At 46.6% G+C, this 23,760-nt stretch overlaps 1 protein-coding gene across 1 annotated transcript in view; it reads left to right on the top strand.

Annotated features, from left to right (window-relative positions):
- The window catches only part of LOC140122680 (cytochrome P450 2K1-like), a 32,981-nt gene that overhangs the window by 2,719 nt on the left and 6,502 nt on the right, over positions 1-23,760 (top strand). The window contains exons 3-8 of the mRNA XM_072143789.1: positions 310-472; positions 1,313-1,462; positions 4,308-4,468; positions 7,287-7,463; positions 9,941-10,082; positions 15,283-15,467. Of these exons, the coding sequence (XP_071999890.1) occupies positions 310-472; positions 1,313-1,462; positions 4,308-4,468; positions 7,287-7,463; positions 9,941-10,082; positions 15,283-15,467 (978 nt within the window). The remainder of the gene's footprint in view (positions 1-309; positions 473-1,312; positions 1,463-4,307; positions 4,469-7,286; positions 7,464-9,940; positions 10,083-15,282; positions 15,468-23,760) is intronic.

Genomic DNA, 23,760 nt, shown 5'->3' with positions numbered 1-23,760 from the left:
AAGTGTTTCTCCTGGCATTCAGGGGGTCTGGAAAAAGTTTGCTAAGCTAATTTGTGCCAAATATATGGTTCGTGTGTCTTTAGCGCGTGAGGTCCACTCACACTGTTAACTGTAGAAAAGACAGCCCAGTTGTCTGGACAGTAGACTCACACTTGGAGGCCATACAATTGAATTTGTTTGTGTGCTCAACTTTGAATGAATAGGTAGCACACAGACAAAAACAACATTCGTGTTCAGCTAGCCAAATTCAAATTTTCACAAACAATTCATTGATTTAATTTAATTTTGCTCTGATGTTTTTGTTTGTAGCTCTCCAAGGAGTACGGCCCCGTCTTCAGTATCCATTTGGGCATGTCAAGAATGGTTGTCTTATGTGGATACGAGACCATCAAAGATGCTCTGATGAACCACGCGGAAGCATTCTCCGACAGACCCCATAATCCCCTGTTCTCTAAAGTAGTAAAGGAACATGGTAAGTATCTTTAATTTTTACTTTTATTTACTTTAAGGAAGCCGGTCATGTATAGTTATCCAGGACATTGACAAGTTCCCGAAGATGTCTTTCTATATTTCAGGAGATTCTACATTATTCAGAGTTATGGTGGTGGAGAAGAGTCACCTGGTCTATATTTGACCGATGTGCCATTTACTAGGTACATCATGACAAGTCAAAATCTCGGTTTTCGCTACAGTTAGCTGTGGATGACATAATGGTCCTGTAGGATCCTATTCAGACCAGAGGGAGACTATTTTCTAAACTTTAGAGGTCTCCTGTATACCTTGGGACAATGGGAGTGTCCCAGTGGGATTCCTTCACTACATCCTCCCCCTCTTCTTGGTTCTTGGCCCTGACGGCATGGATGAGAACTGTTCTCCAAGCCTCCATGACACATTTCGGCGCTATGTTCCACTACAGCCAGCCACTCCGGTCACTGGGAATCCAGTTGTACCCACACTGTGGTCAGGCCCCACTGGGGTAATGCTGCATATACAGGTCAGGTCCCACTTGGGTAATATGCACCAAGCATAGCAGGTCTAAGCATTCTGCTCCTTGTAGTTACATGGTCTACTGCTGCTAGACACCTTCACTTTACAGTAACAGCTCATACATATCATTGAGATAAAGCTTAGATTAGATCATTTCACAAACTGATTTGTAGCAAGATTAAAGTCTATGGGCTCTGCTATATGACCCATACATCTACTGATACTAGTCTATATTTGTCACCATCAGAATTGTAGAGTGCTATAGTGTATGTTTTGCAGTCTACAATTGCACTTCCCTATAACATGTATTACTTACATTGCTCAGGTATTGCTTTTGCCAATGGAGAAAACTGGAAAGTGATGAGAAGATTTGCTCTCTCGACACTACGAGATTATGGAATGGGGAAGAAAACATTAGACAACAGGATCACCGAGGAGGCCGAATTTTTAGTGCAGAAGTGGAAATCCTATGAAGGTGAGAGCTGAGGATTCTGCATTGTTGTTATGGTGGTTTTAGACTTGCTTTATTTTTTATTTATACCTTATATTGTTGACCATGTAATTGTTACCTCTAGTACAAGTAACTACTAGACGTAACATCAGGTTATTGTTTGATAGATGAGATATAAGTCTGCAATATAAACCTTTGAGAGAAGTTTATTAAGACCCCCATTAAACCATAACATCTAATGAAACTGAGAAGATTTCAAGTGTTCTTCTTTCGAGGTTAAGTCAGTTTTCTTCGCCTGAACAAACCCATTTCCCAGATCCCAGAGATCAGTGGATGTATGCAGCTGTGCAGGAAGGTTCATGAAGGTCTTCTTTATTAGGAATACAAATATCATCCTCAAAACCATATCCCCTACAGCCAATAAGAATGAAAAATTTCCCATAGACCTCCCTGTAATCCATAATCATTCAAAAATATTTCTAAGGATTCAAGGGTAGAAACAGATTTTTCGTGTAATTTTCATTGAACAAAGAATGGATATCCAGAAACTACCCTAGATCTGGTACAAGGGTAGAAACATAATTGGTTACTTTGCTTCAATATAGATCATTTTAACCCCTTACTTTACAATTTTACTCGGTTTTAATGCTGTTTTAGCTCCTATCACTCAGTGATAGGAACCTCTCTAAGAGGACACATTATGATCCATCTAGTTCTGTGGGGTTCTGTGGTTACATTATCAGGGTACAGGTGTATATACACTTTTATCTGGCTTCTGACATTGTACTAACACACTGACACATAGAGAGAGAGATGAGACAGATCAGAGATAATGAGATGCAAGAGATTACACAGAGACATGACAGACAGAGGCTGTCAGGTTTTTACACTCTTAAACTTTTAGCTCTGCTACATCTGTGTTCTCACAGATATGTGCCTGCCTCCCCCTTCCCCCAGATCACTTATCTCCTTGTCGTTTGCAGCTTCTCTCTGCTCACAATATCCTGGCAGGAAGTGATCAGTTAGTGTCAGTGTGAGCTTCATGCAGGGGGCGGGGCTACAGGCTCAGAGCAGAAAGACACATTGGGGCAGATTTACTTACCCGGTCCATTCGCGATCCAGCGGCACGTTCCCTGCGCTAGATTCGGGTCCAGCCGGGATTTATTAAGGTAGTTCCTCCGCCATCCACCAGGTGGCGCTGCTGCGCTGAAAAGCATTGGAACGCGCTGGAGTTCACCGGCTCGGGCTGAGTGAAGGTAAGTGCAAGCTCCGCAACACATTTTCCGTTTTTAAATGCGGCGGTTTTTCCGAATACGCCGGGTTTTCGTTCGGCCACGCCCCCCAATTTCCATCTCACGCATGCCAGCGCCGATGCGCCACAATCCAATCACGTGCTCCAAAATCCCGGGGCAATTCAGGGAAAATCGGCGCAAATCGGAAATATTCGGGTAACACGTCGGGAAAACATGAATCGGGCCCTTAGTAAATGACCCCCATTAACTCAGCAAGCACGGCCTCACAGTGGAATGCAAGATGGCAGCCCGACCCTAAAGTGAGAAGTTACAGGGTGTTGTCTAGGGAGAATGTGTACAAAAAGACTGATAGAGACAGGTTGGACTTATATCTATGAAATGCTGCATTTATGTTAATAACAGTGAATTACAGAATGTGTTATTTTGTTATCCTGAGTACATATAAGAAACTTGTTTTCGTGGGAGGAATGCCCCTTTAACAGAAGTAGAAATAGTAATCTACTGCTTTCAATAGTAATAAAAGAAGAGTTGGTGAAGCACATTACTCTTGAATTACCTGACAAGAGAGATCAACAGGACCAGAAAATACTCTGTAGAGGTCAGGAGATGCAAGCAATGTTCAGTGGTCTAGATGGAGTGATATGGGTTATATGATGGATTCATTTTTCGTCAATGATGTATGCTGTATACTTTGGAAATGAATAAAAAGTTTAATGGAATGGGAATCTCCTCCTAAACTAGAACTGTACAATGGCTGACATGACCCCAAGGGATCAATAATTCTACGATTGAGTCCAAGGAGTTCCAAAAGCAAAAGTTGTGAAGTACAGTACAGTTTTGCACTCTTCGTGCAAAGCAAATTAAAAGGACAACGATGAGAAATTATTGCAAAAAGTTGTAAAACTCCAGAGGTCCAAAGCAATGAAGAAGCTGAAGATCTAGGAGAACCAGAGGAGCAGATCTAAAAGAAGTAGAAGAGAAGAAGAGAATGCTAAAGAAAAAAAACAGAGAAGAGAAAAGAGAAGATCCAGAAGAAACTAAAGAGGTAAATAGAATGTTTAAATGAAGTTCCAGAAGAGAAGAACCAGTAGAAACTTAAAAGTTTCCAAAAGAAGCTGAAGACAGAATCCAGAAGAAGCTGAAGACATGACCCAGAAGAAGCTGAAGACATGACCCAGAAGAAGCTGAAGACATGACCCAGAAGAAGCTGAAGAGACGATCCAGAAGAAACTGAAGAGAGTATCCAGAAGAAGTTGTAGACATGACCTACAAGAAACTGAAGTTAAGATCCAGAGGAAGCTGAAGATAAGATCCAGAAGAAGCTAAAGAGGTCAAAACTTGTTGAATTGAAGATCCATAAGAAACCAAAGATAAGATTCATTAGATGCTAATGAGAAGATCCATCAATGAGCATCATTTCAGCAATAAAATCATAATATTTATGTTTTTAAGCTGTTTTCTTCTCACTTACAATATTGTAAAAAATACTCTTCTTAATATAATCTCTAAATATCGGTAGTAGGTATTAGATAAAGGTTGAGATTCCTCTGTTGTAGGTATTTAAGTTTGACCTACTAGATTTCTACATTTTAATTCTTAACTTTTTTCTTTTCCAGGAAGACCCTTTGGCGATTTCACAAGCTTAAATGCTGCAGTAACCAATATTATTGTAGCCTTATTGCTTAATAAAAGATTTGAGTATGAGGACCCGACCATACTGAGGCTTATGGCTCTAGTTAGTGAGAATCTAAAACTCCTCGGAAGCCCATGGGCCCTGGTAAGTCAGATATTTATATTCAGTATAAGAGTTGAAGAGGTGGCCTAGGATTGCAAAATGGATGGTTTATCCTTAGGACAGACCTTCAATATCATATGAAAGAGGTCCTCTTTACTGGCTTCATTCAGCCACAGCGATTTAAAGGAAACCTACCACCACGGATCTACCTATTAAGGTTGATCCGGTGGCAGGTTCCTCTAATGTACAGATGTATAGCCCCTTTTAGGGCTAATTCTTGCGTGGCCGATAACGTTAATAAACTTTAATTCGCCCAATATTCAAATTATCTAACAAGGCTACTGGGGCGTGGAGTAGCCGGAGCTGAGGCTACATGGCGCGGCTACTCCACACCCCAATAGCCTCTTGTGTTCTGCCTACCCCGAGATCTTCAGCGCGCAGCTCTTGGTAGCTGCGTGCACTCGTCTGCGAACCCGGGTTTTGCGCATGCTCAGAAGCTCTGGCTCAAGAGCCGAGACTGCGCAGCCGGCGGCCTGCAGTCTGCATATGCGCAGAACCCAGGTTTGCAGATGGGTGCGTGCAGCTACCAGGAGCTGCGCACTGAAGATCTCGGGGTAGGCAGAACACAAGAGGCTATTGGGGTGTGGAGTAGCCGCGCCATGTAGCCTCAGCTCCGGCTACTCCACGCCCCGGTAGCCTCTTTAGAAAATTTGCATATTGGGAGAATTAAAGTTTATTAAAGTTATCCGCCATGCAAGAATTAGCCCGAAAAAGGGCAATACATTTATACATTACAGGAACCTGCCATTGGATCTACTTAAAAGGTAGATCCGTGGTGGTAGGTTTCCTTTAAAAGTATTGCAAAATGTGTTTCACTGAATTGCCGCTTCTGTGATTTACCTTAAAGGGAACCTGTCACCAAAACGCTGTCCTTTTCAAAGGTGACAGGTTCCAATATAGACAGAAAGGTCCGTGTCACACATGTTTTTACATCATCTCTATATTCCTTTATTTTAGTAATATCTGATTATAAAATTTACCTGGTTTCCTGCCAGCTTGCGCATCAAAGTCCTGGGGCCTGTGCCTTTCATATTGCAACAGGCGCCTGCTCATTTGAATCTTCACTCCAAACCCCTCCCACATCCTCCTTCTATTCTCTCTCCCACATCCTCCCTCTATTCCCCCTCCCACATCCTCCCTCTATTCCCCCTCCCACATCCTCCCTCTATTCCCCCTCCCACATCCTCCCTCTATTCCCCCTCCCACATCCTCCCTCTATTCCCCCTCCCACATCCTCCTTCTATTCTCTCTCCCACATCCTCCCTCTATTCCCCCTCCCACATCCTCCCTCTATTCCCCCTCCCACATCCTCCATCTATTTCCCCTCCCACATCCTCCCTCTATTCCCCCTCCCACATCCTCCCTCTATTCCCCCTCCCACATCCTCCATCTATTTCCCCTCCCACATCCTCCCTCTATTCCCCCTCCCACATCCTCCATCTATTTCCCCTCCCACATCCTCCCTCTATTCCCCCTCCCACATCCTCCCTCTATTCCCCCTCCCACATCTTCCCTCTATTCCCCCTCCCACATCTTCCCTCTGTTCCCCCTCCCACATCTTCCCTCTATTCCCCCTCCCACCCATGACATGGGATCACAGCACAAGCCAACCTTGAGCTTGCACGGTGAGCCATGTAATTCTGACATGCGCAAGGAGGAGCAAGGGCGGCTTATCGTGCCTCGTTGTCACTGTGCATGCGTCACTTGCTTTATAGGAAGTTAAGGCAACTCCTCAGTGCCTAGAAAGCCTGGGTGCGGAGCTATGAAGAGACTGTCCCGAGACTATACATATTATATATCAAAACGTCCAAAACAAAATAGTGAATTCATTAATAATGATCATTTTGACTTAATTTGAAAATAAAATTACAAAAAAAAAACTTTTTTCACTTTTAACCCCAAATAATACAAAAAATTAAAAGAAAAAAATCTTTAAACTTTTGTTATGTTTTATCTAGCTGGGGGTAATTTACTAAGGGCCAGATTCGCGTTTTCCCAACGTGTTACCCGAATATTTCCGATTTGCGCCGATTTCCTCTGAATTGCCCCGGGATTTTGGCGCACGCGATTGGATTGTGGCTCATCGGCGCTGGCATGCACGCAACGGAAATCGGGGGTTGTGGACGAACGAAAACCCGACGGATTCGGAAAAGCCGCCGCATTTAAAAAGCAAAAATGTGTCGCGAAGCTTGCACTTACCTTCACTCAGCCCGGCTCGGTGTATTCCAGTGCATTCCGGGGAACTTCAGCGCAGCAGCGCCATTTGGTGGACGTCGGAAGAACTGCCTTAATAAATCCCGGCTTGACCCGAATCCACCGCAGAGAACACGCCGCTGGATCGCGAATGGACCGGGTAAGTAAATCTGCCCCTATGTGTCCCTAAAAAAATTTGGCAAAACATTTTAAAAGTAGCACGCAAAAAAAGAAGTAATGGCCACGTAAGTTTTGCCAAAAAAATTTTTGCTTAAAATGGGGTTAATCAACTTTTTATGTGGCTGGACAACCTGTAGATTGTATCTTACAATACAGGCTTTCAAAGGGAAGTCCTAACATAAGGCCCACCTAGTTGTGTCTACCTACCAATCCTACCCTACATGGTAGGCGACAACTGGACGATCTTCCCTTCCTGCGCCAAAGTGCAACACAGAGACAAAAACAGGACAAAACAAAAACAAAAAGATTGTAGCAAAGTGAGAGAAAACAAAGAGGAATAAGTAGAACAGTTTGATTTCATTTACATTTCTCAGGTTCAGTGTTTGAAAAATACTTTCAGCTTTTGTTTTTCTATATTTTTTTCAAGCTGTACAATATCTTCCCAACCCTGATTGATCGGATGCCAGGACCTCACAGAACAATTTTTGAAAACTTTGAAAACTTTAAAGGTTTTCTTAGCGACACATTTACTAAATATAAGAAGGATCTGGATGTGAATGACCAGAGGAACCTTGTTGATGCCTTCTTAGTCAAGCAACAAGAGGTAGGATGAAGATTTCATCTCTCCTTGTAGTACTCGCATCTCCCACTCTCCTGGGTACAGTATCCTGACTGCTGTTAGAGGGAGCCACCTTGTGAAGTGTGGCCGCAAGTTCCATATTCTTGAACAATGGTAAAAGGTGATGACTGTCTCATGACATGCCCTCTGCAATAGTCCAGGGGTGGGCAATTGATCTTTCCATCTGTAACATAAGAAATTGCAATATATCTCAATATAATTCAGTTCTCCCCAATTTATAATGCTCCCTCTCACTATCCCCCCATTCATAATGCCCCCTCTCATTATGCCCCCATTCATAATGCCCCCTCTCATTATGCCCCCATTCATAATGCCCCCTCTTATTATGCCCCCATTCATAATGCCCCCTCTCATTATCCCCCATTCATAATGCCCCTCTCATTATGCCCCCATTCATAATGCCCCCTCTCATTATGCCCCCATTCATAATGCCCCCTCTCATTATGCCCCCATTCATAATGCCCCCTCTCATTATGCCCCCATTCATAATGCCCCCTCTCATTATGCCCCCATTCATAATGCCCTCTCTCAATATGCCACCATTCATAATGCCCCCTCTCATTATGCCCCAGTCATAATGCCCCTCTCATTATGCTCCCATCGCTCTTTACGCTCCCATTCATAATGTTCGCTCTCATTATGCCCCAATTCATAAAGCCCCTCTCATTACGCCCACATTCATAATGCCCCCTCTCATTATGCTCCCATTCATAATGCCCCCCTCTCATTATGCTCCCATTCATAATGTCCCTTTTCATTATGCCCCCAATTATAATGCCCCCTCTCATTATGCCCCCTTTCATAATGCCCCCTCTCATTATGCCCAAATTCATAATGCCCCCTCTCAATACGCTCGCATTCATAATGACCCCTCTTATTATGCTCCCATGTATAATGCCACCTTGCATTACTCAGGCATTTATTATGCTTCCACCATTGTGCCCCAATTTTTAGTGTCCCTTCTTCTTATGTCCTCTGTTTTTTGCCCCCCCCCACCTTTATGGCAGTGCAGGTTTTAATAATAAAAGAACACTACTTACCTTTCCTCTGATCTTTCCAGGGTGGCTGTCTTCTGTACCACCCCTGCAGCAAGGTGCCCTGTGTCAGTGATATCATTATGGCGCTGGGAGCTCAGTGCTGTGCATAGTGACAGAACAAGGAGCGTATTACTCCCTGCTCTGCTACAGAGACAGCTGCGGGCCCCACTCTACCTGCGGGACCGGTCGTGTGCCTGTGATTTCTCAGCATTCGGGAGCAAGGGCAGGTGGTCAGGCAGGGGAGCTCCCGGCTGGTCAGACAGTTAGCCGGATTTGGCCCATGGGTGGTACAATGCCCGTGGCACACTGGGGTATGTGAGAGATAAGGACTGGGAACGTTGGATTTTAATATTCTCAATTCTTCTTCATACATTTCTGTCATATCAATGTATTTTATGTAAGTTTATTTTTTAGGGGAAACTAGAATCTGGTGGGGGATCTGTTTTTTTGCTGGAATGGAGACAACATCCACATCCACAGCTAGACTAATATATCTAACTCAGTTCTTCCCAATAACTAATACCCCCATTTATAATGCCCCCTCTCATTATGCCCTCATTCATAATGTCCCCTTTCATTATGCCCCTAGTCATAATGCCCCCTCTCATTATGCCCCCATTCATAATGCCCCCTCTCATTATGCCCCCAGTCATAATGCCCCCTCTCACTATGCCCCCATTCATAATGCCCCCTCTCATTATGCCCCCTTTCATAATGCCCCCTCTCAATACGCTCCCATTCATAATGACCCCTCTTATTATGCTCCCATGTATAATGCCACCTTGCATTACTCGGGCATTTATTATGCTCCCACCATTGTGCCCCAATTTTTAGTGCCCCTTCTTCTTATGCCCTCTTTTATAATTCCCCTTCTTATTATGTCCTCTGTTTTTTGTCCCATCTCCCCCCCCACCTTTATGGCAGTGCAGGTTTTAATAATAAAAGAACACTACTTACCTTTTCTCTGATCTTTCCAGGGTGGCTGTGTTCTGTACCACCCCTGCAGCAAGGTGCCCTGTGTCAGTGATATCATTATGGCACTGGGAGCGCAGTGCTGTGCATAGTGACAGAGCAAGGAGCGTATTACTCCCAGCTCTGCTACAGAGACAGCTGCGGGCCCCACTCTACCTGCGGGACCGGTCGTGTGCCGGTGATTTCTCAGCATTCGGGAGCAAGGGCAGGTGGTCAGGCAGGGGAGCTCCCGGCTGGTCAGACAGTTAGCCGGATTTGGCCCGTGGGTGGTACAATGCCCGTGTATGCATTGGTCCCTAGGACTAAACTATTTGGTGGCACACTGGGGTATGTGAGAGATAAGGACTGGGAACGTTGGATTTCAATATTCTCAATTCTTCTTCATACATTTCTGTCATATCAATATATTTTATGTAAGTTTTTTTTTCTCAGGGGAAACCAGAATCCACTCAGTTCTTCCACAATGAAAACCTGACTGTGCTGGTGGGGGATCTGTTTTTTGCTGGAACGGAGACAACGTCCACCATATTGAGATGGGGTCTTCTGCTTCTGATGAAATATCCAGAAATCCAAAGTGAGATACATTGTAGTATGATGAGTTTATATGGAGGTCATGATCGCTGCTCCTGTACCACATTAGAGCAATAATCGGGTCCCAAAATGGAGATCCAACATCCAGAACCCCCAAAAATCTCCTGCTAAACAGAAAATAGAACAGGAAGCAGTCATCTCTGTTCTCTGTATAGTGGATGAGGGGAATAACTGCAGCTTAACTCCAATTCAAATGAATGGAAGCTGACATGCAGTTACCAGGTTTGACCACTACACAGAGAATGGAGCTTACTACTTCCTGTCCAATTTTCTGTATAGCTGATGTGTGGGTTCTGGGAGGTGGACCCCAATCTATCTGATTTCAAGGACCTGTTTATGGATATGTTATCAATATTTTATTTTTTACCTGAAAAAACCCTGTAAAGGGAACCTGTCATCAGAAACTGGCCTAATAAACTACTACAAGTATACTACCAGTATGTTGGCCAGCAACTTTACACCTTACATGATTCTTTCATAGGCCAGCGTGGCTCCATCACCCAGAAAATACACTTTGAAGTGAAATGTAAATTGATAGTATAAAGTCAAGGAGGCGGAGAGTTTAACACTGAAGTCAAGCTCTTCCAACCTCTGAACACCGCCTCTCATGAATTACATCATGAACCAGACTTCAGTAGATCTGGAAAGCGATGTCAATCCGTATCGCTATACCGACAGAGATAGCGCACAATGAAAATGATAAAGTGATTGGACGCAGGACCATAAATTACAGTGAAGGGGGCTTCTGAGACAGGAAGAGCTTGACTTCCGCCTCCTTGACTTTATATGACAAATTTAAACTCACATCAAAGTTGATTTTCTGATGATGCCACTATCTGGAGCCATGAAAGAAACCTTGGGGCACATTTACTTAGGGTCCGCACACCGCATTTCCGTCGGGTTTCCCGACTATTTCCGATTTGCGCTGCATTTAACTGGGGTTTTTGGTGCACGCAATTGGATTTTGGCGCAATTGGCAGATTTTGGCAGTTGGAAACCCGACTGATTCGGACTGAGCGTGGGATTTAAAATGCAAGTTGTGTCGCAAGACAATGCACTTACATGCACCGGGAAAGAAGAAGGTGAACTCCGGCGGACCTGAGCGGGGAAGCGACACATGCAGGATAACGGGCGCACGATCTAAGTGAATCGCACCGGACTTCATCCTCATCGGACAACGCACCTTGGAGATTGCAACAGGACCGGGTAAGTAAATCTGCCCCATTATCTGAAAGCAGGCTACGCTGCTTGACAACATACTGGATTTGAAACGGTGTCCTTAGGCCTCTCTGGTTGGTTCTCTACCCCTGTGCTATGGAGCCTGATTCTTTATACCTGTCTTTTTGTTGCTGCTGTTTTTGCATTACCTGCTGCGGTTTTTAGGTCTCTGCTGTGTTAATTTTTATTATCCTATCATGAGTGGCTGGGCTCCATTTAAGGCTGGTTTTGTCATTCAGTATTTGCAAGTATTGTTGTATTTGACGCTTATGTCAGGCTCGGTTCTGTTGGAATATCTATACTTTCCAGTAGCTTGTTACTTTGTCTGTGGTGAGAGATTCTATGCCATTGTCTGTGCTCTTGTATGCACTCACCACTTTCCTATCTGTTCTCTTGTATGCACTCACCACTATCCTATCTGTTCTCTTGTATGCACTCACTACTTTCCTGTCTGTGCTCTTGTATGCACTCACCACTTTCCTGCACCGGGGCCTAGCCTTTTCTTGGGGCCTGGAGACAGCCGGGGCCCGCAGTACCTGAGTGGCTGGCGGTTGCGGCCTAGGCACGCTAGTGTCACGGTGCTTGGTATGGGGACCGGAGGGCTGTCGTATAGCCTGGCAGGTCTCCAGCAGGGTGGTGTTGGCAAGAAATGATGAGGGAGAGGCTGCTATAGCGGTTCTCCCTGAGGCAACCCTTTGGTGTCTGGAGTATGAGTCTCTGTGAGGTGAATAGGGTGCCCATGATGGTGACAGCCGTAGTAGCAGGGACCAGATGGAGGCAGACGTTGAACAAAAATAACTTACAGTTCTTTATTGGAACCGACAGGAACAGTAGCAACATGCCTTGACAAATGGTAGAATGCTGGAGATGCAGTTGGAGGGAGCCACAGGAGCAGATCACCAGCCTGGATGCAAGGGCAGGCTGGGAGGTAGCTGTGTCCTAGTAGGATGCTTCAGCTTGTCCTGGGTTTCTTCAGATATCACCCTTGAAGGTAGGATGATATCCCTTTCTCTCACTAACTAACTGTTCACTCCATTCAGGCAGGGAGCTGAGCTCTCCTGCTCTGGTCTGGTGTGCTGGCTGCACTGACTCTTCTGAGTCTCTAATCTGGTCTGTACTGGATTAACTCCAGTCTTCTTCTCTCTCTAGAACTTTCCTGACCAGGGGTTTTATTACTCCCACTGGTCAGGTGGTGGTTACTCCTCCAACCGCATCCCAGCTCACAGATACAAGATTATAACACATGTGATTGGTCAACACAGATTACATCACATAAAGAATTAACTCCTGCTTTATCAGGCAGACTCTACCGCTGCAGTGTTTCCCTGTGTTATGTAGTGACATGTTGTGGGGCTGATCAGACCCTACACAGGCTGCAAGCTACATGGTGGGACGTATTCGCAACAACCCCTCTGCCTTGCATCGGCAAGGGTGTTGCATATGCACTCACCACTTTCCTGTCTATTCTCTTGTATGCATTCACCACTTTCCTGTCTGTGCTCTTGTATGCACTCACCACTTTCCTGTCTATTCTCTTGTATGCACTCACCACTTTCCTGTCTGTTCTCTTGTATGCACTCACCACTTTCCTGTCTGTTCTCTTGTATGCACTCACCACTTTCCTGTTTATTCTCTTGTGTGCACTCACCACTTTCCTGTCTATTCTCTTGTATGCACTCACCACTTTCCTGTCTGTTCTCTTGTATGCACTCACCACTTTCCTGTCTGTTCTCTTGTATGCACTCACCACTTTCCTGTCTGTTCTCTTGTAGTCACTCACCACTTTCCTGTATGTTCTCTTGTAGTCACTCACCACTTTCCTGTCTGTTCGCTTGTAGTCACTCAGCACTTTCCTGTCTGTTCACTCACCACTTTCCTGTCTATTCTCTTGTAGTCACTCACCACTTTCCTGTCTATTCTCTTGTATGCACTCACCACTTTCCTGTTTATTCTCTTGTGTGCACTCACCACTTTCCTGTCTATTCTCTTGTATGCACTCACCACTTTCCTGTCTGTTCTCTTGTATGCACTCACCACTTTCCTGTCTGTTCTCTTGTAGTCACTCACCACTTTCCTGTCTATTCTCTTGTAGTCACTCACCACTTTCCTGTCTGTGCTCTTGTAGTCACTCACCACTTTCCTGTCTATTCTCTTGTAGTCACTCACCACTTTCCTGTCTATTCTCTTGTATGCACTCACCACTTTCCTGTCTATTCTCTTGTATGCACTCACCACTTTCCAGTCTATTCTCTTGTAGTCACTCACCACTTTCCTGTCTGTTCTCTTGTAGTCACTCACCACTTTCCTGTCTGTTCTCTTGTATGCACTCACCACTTTCCTGTCTGTTCTCTTGTATGCACTCACCACTTTCCTGTCTATTCTTTTGTAGTCACTCACCACTTTCCTGTCTGTGCTCTTGTATGCACTCACCACTTTCCTGTCTGTTCTCTTGTATGCACTCACCACTTTGCTGTCTATTCTCTTGTATGCACTCACCACTTTCCTGTCTGTTCTCTTGTATGCACTCACCACTTTCCTGTCTGTTCTCTTGTATGCACTCACCACTTTCCTGTCTGTTCTCTTGTATGCACTCACCACTTTCCTGTTTATTCTCTTGTAGTCACTCACCACTTTCCTGTCTGTTCTCTTGTAGTCACTCACCACTTTCCTGTCTGTTCTCTTGTATTCACCCGCCACTTTCCTGTCTGTTCTCTTGTAGTCACTCACCACTTTCCTGTCTGTTCTCTTGTAGTCACTCACCACTTTCCTGTCTGTTCTCTTGTGTGCACTCACCACTTTCCTGTTTATTCTCTTGTGTGCACTCACCACTTTCCTGTCTATTCTCTTGTATGCACTCACCACTTTCCTGTCTGTTCTCTTGTAGTCACTCACCACTTTCCTGTCTATTCTCTTGTAGTCACTCACCACTTTCCTGTCTGTTCTCTTGTATGCACTCACCACTTTCCTGTCTGTTCTCTTGTAGTCACTCACCACTTTCCTGTCTGTTCTCTTGTATGCACTCACCACTTTCCTGTCTGTTCTCTTGTATGCACTCACCACTTTCCTGTCTGTTCTCTTGTATGCACTCACCACTTTCCTGTTTATTCTCTTGTGTGCACTCACCACTTTCCTGTCTATTCTCTTGTATGCACTCACCACTTTCCTGTCTGTGCTCTTGTAGTCACTCACCACTTTCCTGTCTGTTCTCTTGTATGCACTCACCACTTTCCTGACTATTCTCTTGTAGTCACTCACCACTTTCCTGTCTATTCTCTTGTATGCACTCACCATTTTCCTTTCTGTTCTCTTGTGTGCACTCACCACTTTCCTATCTGTTCTCTTGTATGCACTCACCACTTTCCTGTCTGTTCTCTTGTAGTCACTCACCACTTTCCTGTCTGTTCTCTTGTATGCACTCACCACTTTCCTGTCTGCTCCCCTTTGTCTGCTTTTCTTTATAGTGAGAGTTTTGTGGACCTGCTCTGGTTGTTCCTGTTATTCCTGTCCTCCCTATTGCTCTACTTTCTGTATTCAGTCTCGGTGGTGTGTTTGTGTGCATGATGGGAGTGCTAGTTCGCTAAGTTTTACTTGCAACAATCTTTCACTTGGGGGGGGGGGGGCAAAATTGAGTACACCAGACCGCAGTATCCTTTTTTCCTTATCCCTACTTTCTGGATAGGTCTTCATGTTCAGAGAGAGAGAAGTTATCGGGTCCGGGGCTAGCCTGGATAAGCCGACCATCTCCCGCAGGCATGGCCTAGCTTAGTCATAGAGTAAGGGACAGTTTTCCCATCCCTGTCTCCCTACTTCTTGCTGCTCTCTTTATATGGTTTTCCGCTTCCTTATAAACCATGACAGGTAGTAGTTTATGAGGTTTATTTCTTCTGACAGGTTCCCTTTGAGGTTTACATGGTGGCCAATAGTTTGATGTCATGAAACTTTAATCCGTATCTCTATACCGACAGAGAAAGTGCAGAATGAAATTGATAAAGTGATTGGGTCATCTCAGCCGCAAATGGAGCACCGGAAACACATGCCGTATACAGACGCCGTCATCCATGAAATTCTACGATTTGGAGATATTGTACCGGCTGCTATTCCACATGCGACTTCTCAGGATGTCACATTCAGAGGATATTTTATTCCAAAGGTACACACCATATTCCTGTAATTGATGGTCCAGCGCTATCCTTGTGGTGATGGCTGTCACTGGTACTGCAGATGAGTCCTATTTAAAGGGAATGGTCACTTTACATGTTTTTGTAATGTGTAAGTGTAGGGGCAGGATATACCAATATACATCTATTAATAGTTCAGCTCCGCTTTCTAGTCCCCCGTTCAGTTGATCATTGGGGTCCCGGAGGTTAGACCCCAGACAATCAGCATTAATATATTTTCTGAGGAAGTCTACTTATAGTGTTACCAATCAGTTTTGTCCCTGGAGAGATGTGTAATTGTACCTTTTTGTGTGTTTTGTGAAAAACGAATTATATTCCAATATTGTAGCTGGACTTGCAGCACATGATGTGTTTCCTCCGGTTTTTTTTGCCATTAGAAACTTCTCCACAGCGCCTCCTCTTTGCATAAAGCCTGTACTAAACTTCTAGTTGAATTCTACAGCCTTTCATTCAGAGCACAGGGAAGTAGCTGTATAATCGTTTAATGCACAGAACTAAGAACACAGCAGTGTAAGGAAACAACTGTAGTGCCCTCTGGAGAAGCGACATTCTGCATATTTCACTGCTGCTACCAACAACATACACAGAGGTTTGGGTGGACAGATCCCAGTGCCCATACCTAACAGCGGCTGCAGTACGGCACGGTCACACCTGCTGGTTACAGTAACTTTACTGGCAGAAGAAATGTGACCCAACACATTATAATATTACACAATCTTCCAATTAATGCTGATCCCCACGTCACTGCACTGATAAACTTCGCTCTCCAACAGCATGAGGCTAATATATTGGCAGAATGGCTGAGCTATCCATAAACCCTGCAGCATGCAGGCTACTATAGGTCACAGTCTGTACTCTGACTATTGGTAACACCTCTGAGCACTTAATTAAGCATTAAAAAAGCTTAAAAAAGCTTAAAAAAGTGACCATGCAGTACTGCATGTGTATTGTGAGAAGGTACAAGGGGCCATTATTGATGGCAGATATGTGTCACCGAGGTGCCTGGCCTCAGTGAAGTGAGCCGGTTAATGTTTGGTCAGGAACCTTAGGTTTCTGACAATTGTTAATGTAGCAAAGCTGCTTAATGCAGTTGATCCGGGCCGGCTTTCATTGGAGGAGTCAAGAGCAGGGTGGGTGACTACTCCCACATATCCAGGCCAGGTTTTGGCTGAGAGATAAAGCCAGGAAGCTCAGGTGAGCTGGGGATGTGTGTTTGCAGTCTGGAAGTCTCTGCTATACTGCATGCAGAGCTGGAGGGGTTACACAGCCAAGGATCAGCAATAGTGACATTGTTGGTTATGCTGCTGGATGGAGACACAATCTACAAAGGACTGTGAGTCCGGCCCGTTTATATGGACTGTATTTTCTGTTATATGCTGAAGCAAGCGATTCTGTTTCTTTAAACTGTTTTGGAAAGAAATAAAACAGCTACCTGGACTGTTACTGAAGTCGCCCTTTGAGTTGATCCCCTACAATTGGTGCTTTGGATGTGGGCATAATCCCCTGGATATACTGTTGGTTTAGAGCAAAGGCTTCAGCTCAGAGCCAGCACACAGCAGCTGCCATGGAGGAGGTGATCAAGCACCTTGTGCAGTCAAATTTGCAGCAACAGAGAGCATAACAAGCCCCAAATCAACTAGCGAAGGGGCTGAGGACTGTAGGGGGTGGTTTCAAGCCTTCTGGTAGGCTGGTGGGGCTTGCCCCTTTACTCCTCCCGTGTGAGGTCACAGGAGGCGGTGTTTGGGGGCGGGTAAGGACCCGCCCGGTGGTTTTATAAAGTCCGAGAGCACGTGGGGGGGGGGCCTCTTTCCTTCTGCCCCCTGGACCAAAGAGGCAAGAAGTCAGAGACACCTCTGCAAAGACCCAGCATGGCTTATCTAGAAGATCTAGTACTCTAGCAAGTGGCCCTGGATGGTTCAGCCATGCTGGATACCCTCCTGCAGCGCCCTGCTGCCGGGTCGGTTCAAGAAGCGGACGTCCTTGAAGGGGACACCCATCTCCTAGGACCGAATCCTCCTGCAGTGGCTTCCACCCTGGAGGGTACAGCCACCACCCCCTGCCCGGCGGCCCGCCACCCTGTCACCACCACCCACCCAGTGCTCCTCACCTCCTCCACGTGTGCAGCGTCTCCAGTGCAGTGCCTAAGGAGCAGCTGGCAGAAGATAGAGGAAGGCCCATCCGGAAGATCAGGCCTCCTGTCAGTTTGAGCCCTGGATCGCCTGCACCAACCAGGAAGCGCGGCCCGGGCCAGAAAAAGATGGCGTCGCCCAGACCACGTGGGACCCATGCTGCAGCCAGTGCAGCGGATCGTCGGGGGACGGATCGGAAGGAGGCCTTAAAGGGTAAGTGTTTGCCTCCCGCGCGCTCCCCCACCCGGCATCCAAGCGCTGCGCCCCGCACCCACCCTGTGTTCACCCAGCAGGCCGCGTCCCCCTTCCTGTCACTGCCTCCACTCTCCACCGCTTCTGCGAATCACCCAGCCGGTGCCAGCGCCGCGGCCGTGCCTCCCAGCGCCATCCAAGCAGGCCGTGCTCCCCTGCCAGCCCGCACCTCCCCCGATCACCCCCCCGCGCTCCCCTCCGCTCCGGCGGGTCCCCCAGCCGGTGCCCGCTTCCAGCCCTGCGGCCGTGCCTCCCAGCGCCATCCAAGCAGGCCGCGATCCCCAGCCAGCCAGCCCGCACCTCCCCCGATCACCCCCCCGCGCTCACCTCCGCTCCGGCGTGTCCTCCAGCCGGTGCCTGCTCCCAGCCCTGCGGCCATGCCTCCCAGCGCCATCCATGCAGGCCGCGATCCCCTGCCAGCCAGCCCGCACCTCCCCCGCTCCCTCCCGCCCGCCGCCCCCCCCCCCCCCGCGCTCACCGGAACTCCGGCGTGTTTTTCAGCCGGGAGCAGCATCTAGCGCTGCGGCCCGGCCCACCCGGCAGCCAGCAGGGGACACAAGGCCTTCTCCTCATGGCTCCCCCTCATACCGTCGTGCGGTGCCTCCGCATCCCACCGGCAGCCCCAGGCTCTCCTCCTCTCAACGCCACCCCTCCCCCAGCACTCTCCTTGGCGCGGCAGGATCTTCAGGCAGCCCCAGGCCCAACACTAGGCCTCTGGCCTACCCCCCTATGCAGCCCCAGGCCCAACACTAGGCCTCTGGCCTACCCCCCTATGCAGCCCCAGGCCCTATACAAGGCCTCAGGCCTGCTCCTCACCCAGGCCCTACATCAGGCCCGGGCCTACTCCCCAGCCAGCCCCAGGCCCTCCCTGTCACATACCCCCCACCAACACAGCCGCCAGCAGCGCTATCACCAGCCTGCGTCCTGGCCCTCTCCTCCCCCCCCCCACCACCACCATGCCCCCCGGCCCAGCCAACACCACAGCCCTGGATCCCTGGGCAGCTCCTTTTCCCTTCTCCTATTCCCTTGAGTCCTCTCTGCATACCCTTGATGCAGTAGAGACCTCTATGCCCACGGTGCACCACAGAGACAGGAGCCACAGATCCCCGTCCAACGAGCAGCAACGGCACAGCAGAATGGACTCCCAGACATCACGGAGGACGCATCATCACAGAGGACGCATCATCAGGACGTCGCAGACACTACAACAGCCCATCGTCACCGGGTTCCGGTGGCCGCGAGGTGGCACACTCACACGCCCGCACCCGGCACCGAGACTACCGACAACGCCGCAGAGAATTCCCACACCGCCTGACCAAGCTCTCCAGGCGGACATCAGAGCATCCAACAACTCGCCAGGAATCCGAAAACAGATCCTCAGCTCATCTACAGCCACTGCAGTTCCAGAGGTCATCCCGTCATGGCAGCCAAGGCTCTCAAGCTCCACCTCGCAGCTCTGACATCATCAAGAAACCACCTCAACGCATCACTTCAGCTTCCGAACATCACCAACCATCTGAACAGGACAAAGCAGTCTTCTCATCAGGACACGTCAGCTCCACCAGCGAAGACTTCATCCGATGAGTTCAGTGGCCTCCCCTCGTGGTCGGCCATTACCTCCTCACACAAGAACACAGAGGTCATCACGTCCATTATCTCATCACACAAGAACACAGAGGTCATCACATCCATTATCTCATCACACAAGAACACAGAGGTCATCACGTCCATTAGATCACTACTCACACAATTAGAAGGCAGTCAGGATACACCTGTGGGCTTAGGGAATTTAGCTAACGCAGGACAGGGTAACACATTTAGGGATCGCAGCCCAGGGACTGCCAGTGCCCGGGGCTGCGCGATCCTCCTTCCGGGAGCTGGGTCCGTGCCTTCTGGCAGGACCCGACTGTAACACTGAGCATGCGTAACACGCTGAGCATTACACAGTGAATACATCTGTATTACACTGTGTAAGGTGTAGAATATCTTGAACAGGCAATAACTTAGTAAAATTATTGGACCCGCTTGCTGACTGCCGTAAAAACAAACCCGAAAAACTCGATAAAAATGTAAATTTTTCATATAATCTCTTCACAAAAATGTTCTAATACGTGATCAAAAAAAAAAAAAAGAGCGCCGCAATGGTATCAATGGAAAAGACAACTCAACATGTAAAGAATAAGCCCTAAACTAGCTCTGCCAACCAAAAAATATTATAGTTATGTCTCAGAAAAGATGGCGATGCAAAAACAAATAGATTTCCTCTATATTAGTTTTTTCCAGTAAAATTGTAAATATAAATGAAAAACTATATAAATGAGGTATCAACGTAATCATAGTGATCTGTACGTTATAGATAATATAGTATTGTTAGTGTTCGGTGCACGACCCCCTCCAAAAAAAAAAAAAAAAAAAACACACAAAGAAAGGAACCAAAATTGACAATTTTCCTTTCACCCATACATTCAAGAGTTAATAAAATCCCATCAATAAGACAATAACCCACTAAAATGTAGCACGGAAGTTATAGCTCAGTTGGTTGAGACGCTGTGTCATTATTGTTCATGGACACTGCGGGTTCTAGGTCCAAATCCCAGTCAGAATAATTTTTTATTTGTAAAGTGCATCGCATGTCGCAATAAATAAGCCCTTATATGTCCAAATTGCCAATAAATAAAAAATATAAAAAAAAAAAAAAAAAAATGAAAATAAAGATGGAAATATGTACTTTCATAATGGCATCCGATTTTGTTTTAACCCCCGTAAAACAATTAAAGGGTTAACAAACTTCATAAAAGTTGTTTCACATACATTGAGGGGTGTAGTTTCTATAATGGGGTAATTTATGGGGTTTTCCTTTATTTAGTGATTTGAAACCAGAGCAGGTCCCTCAGGGTTTTGCGGTTTTTATGAAAATGTGAAAAATCGCACCCTACGTTCTAAGGCCCAGAACATCCTACAAAAATAAGAGTATGCATAAAAAACCACGGAGTCATAAAGTAGATATTCGGTGAATGTTAGTTACTAAGTTTGTTTTTCGGTTATGACTATGTGTGGTAAAAGTAGAACATGTTGAAGTTCGAGAATCGAGAATTTTTCCAAATTTCACCAAATATCTGATTTTCTCCTAAATAAATGCAAAACATAACACCAAAATTTTTCAACTAACATGAAGTACAAAGTGTCACGAGAAAACAATTTTAAAATCACTTGGATATGTTATAGCGTTTCAAAGTTATAACCACTTATAGTGTCACAGGGCAGATTTGAAAAACTGGGCTGTGTCAGTAAGGGGAAAAGTGGCTTCGGCGTTAAAGGGTTAATGTCAGTAGGATAATCCTGGGCAGCACAAAAGGCACTCCTCACCCCATCCACTGCATCAGGTTAGCCTCCAGCCCACCGCAATGTTGGTTAAATGCGGTAGTTTAATTTCGTTCAATCCAGTATTAGCACTAGAGAAGGTCGGGAAGAGGTTTCCCCCGGTAGGTCGGCCGGTCCCTTATAGAACCGCCAGGCTTAGTTCCCAAAAGGAGCCCGGAAAGTTCAGATTAATCGTCTACCTGTCTTTTCCCAAGGGTCCCTCGGTCAATGACACTATATGGTAGGAGGTTGTGGCGGTTACGTATGTCTCCTTTGATAGGGCGGGTGTCTTAGTGCAGAGAAAGATGGAAGTGTCCAATAACTTTCCATAACTAGCTGCAAGCTTTTGCGGTTTCGGTCCCTGGTTTTGGGTAAATGCAGTAACTTAAAGTTGGTAAAGGATAATCCTGGGTAGCACAAAAAGGCACATCTCACCCCGGATAACTAGTCCCTTGAAGGAAGTCTTGTGGGTTTTGCAGGCATGTCTTCGAGCAGTTAATGGGTCAGGTATCCTATTCACAGCTGCTATAAAGAGAGCAAGGAAAGTCCTGATTATCAAAAATACATGATGTCCCTGGGAGGATTGGCGTATAGGATAACCACCATCTCTTATAATGCGACGGGGTCCATCTCAATTCCATTGAGGTGAATATTTCCCTTCTCGGCCTGCAGGAGCAGGCTGAGAAGGCCATGGCCTTGGTCCGTGTGGGGGGTCGCAGCCGGTGGTAGGAGGGAGGAGGCTGCTCCGTGGCGGAAGTTACACAGGCCCTAAGGCGCTGGAAGATGCCCACATGCCGGCTGCAGGGCCGCAGCCGCCATTTCGGGCGAAGTTGGTTCTCAAGATTTTGAAGATGCCAAGCGGGCCTAGCAAGTTGGGAAATGTTTTAATTTATAACGTTATTTAATAATTTATATTAGTTGTTAATAAACGCTGTGGCCTTCCCACATTACCCAAACATTTAGTTTCCCGGTCTGTTGATGGGTGGTTAGTCTAGGTACACGGTCAAGTACCAGACGGTTGGGTGGTTAGTCTAGGTACACGGTCAAGTACCAGGTGGCTGGGTGGTTAGTCTAGGTACACGGTCAAGTACCAGACGGTTGGGTGGTTAGTCTAGGTACACGGTCAAGTACCAAACGGATGGAAGGTTTATCAAAGTACAAGGTCAAGTACCAAACGGTTGGATGGTTTATCAAAGTACAAGGTCAAGTTCCAAACGGTTGGATGGTTTATCAAAGTACAAGGTCAAGTACCAAACGGTTGGATGGTTTATCAAAGTACAAGGTCAAGTACCAAACGGTTGGATGGTTTATCAAGGTACAGGGGCAAGTACCAAATTTAAGGTTTGGGTTTGTTAATCCCTGCAGTCTAACAAGCCCCAAAGCAACTAGCGAAGGGGCTGAGGACTGTAGGGGGTGGTTTCAAGCCTTCTGGTAGGCTGGTGGGGTATGCCCCTTTACTCCTCCCGTGTGAGGTCACAGGAGGCGGTGTTTGGGGGCGGGTAAGGACCCGCCCGGTGGTTTTATAAAGTCCGAGAGCACGTGGGGGGGGCCTCTTTCCTTCTGCCCCCTGGACCAAAGAGGCGAGAAGTCACCCTCCCACCCTGCCCTCTGAATTATTTCTTTTCAGCTCTTCTTTCCTTGGTTCTGGCTGTTTCCTTCTGTTTTCCTACAGTTGTCACAGCGAAGGCGGAAGTTACACAGGCCCTAAGGCGCTGGAAGATGCCCACATGCCGGCTGCAGGGCCGCAGCCGCCATTTCGGGCGAAGTTGGTTCTCAAGATTTTGAAGATGCCAAGCGGGCCTAGCAAGTTGGGAAATGTTTTAATTTATAACGTTATTTAATAATTTATATTAGTTGTTAATAAACGCTGTGGCCTTCCCACATTACCCAAACATTTAGTTTCCCGGTCTGTCTATGGGTGGTTAGTCTAGGTACACGGTCAAGTACCAGACGGTTGGGTGGTTAGTCTAGGTACACGGTCAAGTACCAGGTGGCTGGGTGGTTAGTCTAGGTACACGGTCAAGTACCAGACGGTTGGGTGGTTAGTCTAGGTACACGGTCAAGTACCAAACGGATGGAAGGTTTATCAAAGTACAAGGTCAAGTACCAAACGGTTGGATGGTTTATCAAAGTACAAGGTCAAGTTCCAAACGGTTGGATGGTTTATCAAAGTACAAGGTCAAGTACCAAACGGTTGGATGGTTTATCAAGGTACAGGGGCAAGTACCAAATTTAAGGTTTGGGTTTGTTAATCCTTGCAGTCCATGCTGAGGCTTTGCAAGCCCAACAGGAGACCAACAAGCTCCTTGTCCAGCAGATGGCAGTACTGACAGACGCCGTCCGCATGCAGGAGAGTCCAGCTCTGCCAAACCGAGATGATGGTCACCTTGTCAGAAAGACTGTAAGGGAAGCATTGCAGAAGATGACCCCGGAGGATGATGTTGAGGCGTTCCTCACAGTATTTGAGCGAGTGGCTGACCGGGAGAAGCTGCCGCCAGGTCAGTGGGCTGAAGTACTGGCTCCA

This window comes from Engystomops pustulosus, chromosome 3 (genome assembly GCF_040894005.1).
Source record: "Engystomops pustulosus chromosome 3, aEngPut4.maternal, whole genome shotgun sequence".
NCBI lineage: Eukaryota > Metazoa > Chordata > Amphibia > Anura > Leptodactylidae > Engystomops > Engystomops pustulosus.
Note: the sequence above shows the minus strand (reverse complement) of the source record. Positions and strands in the feature narration are given on the sequence as shown.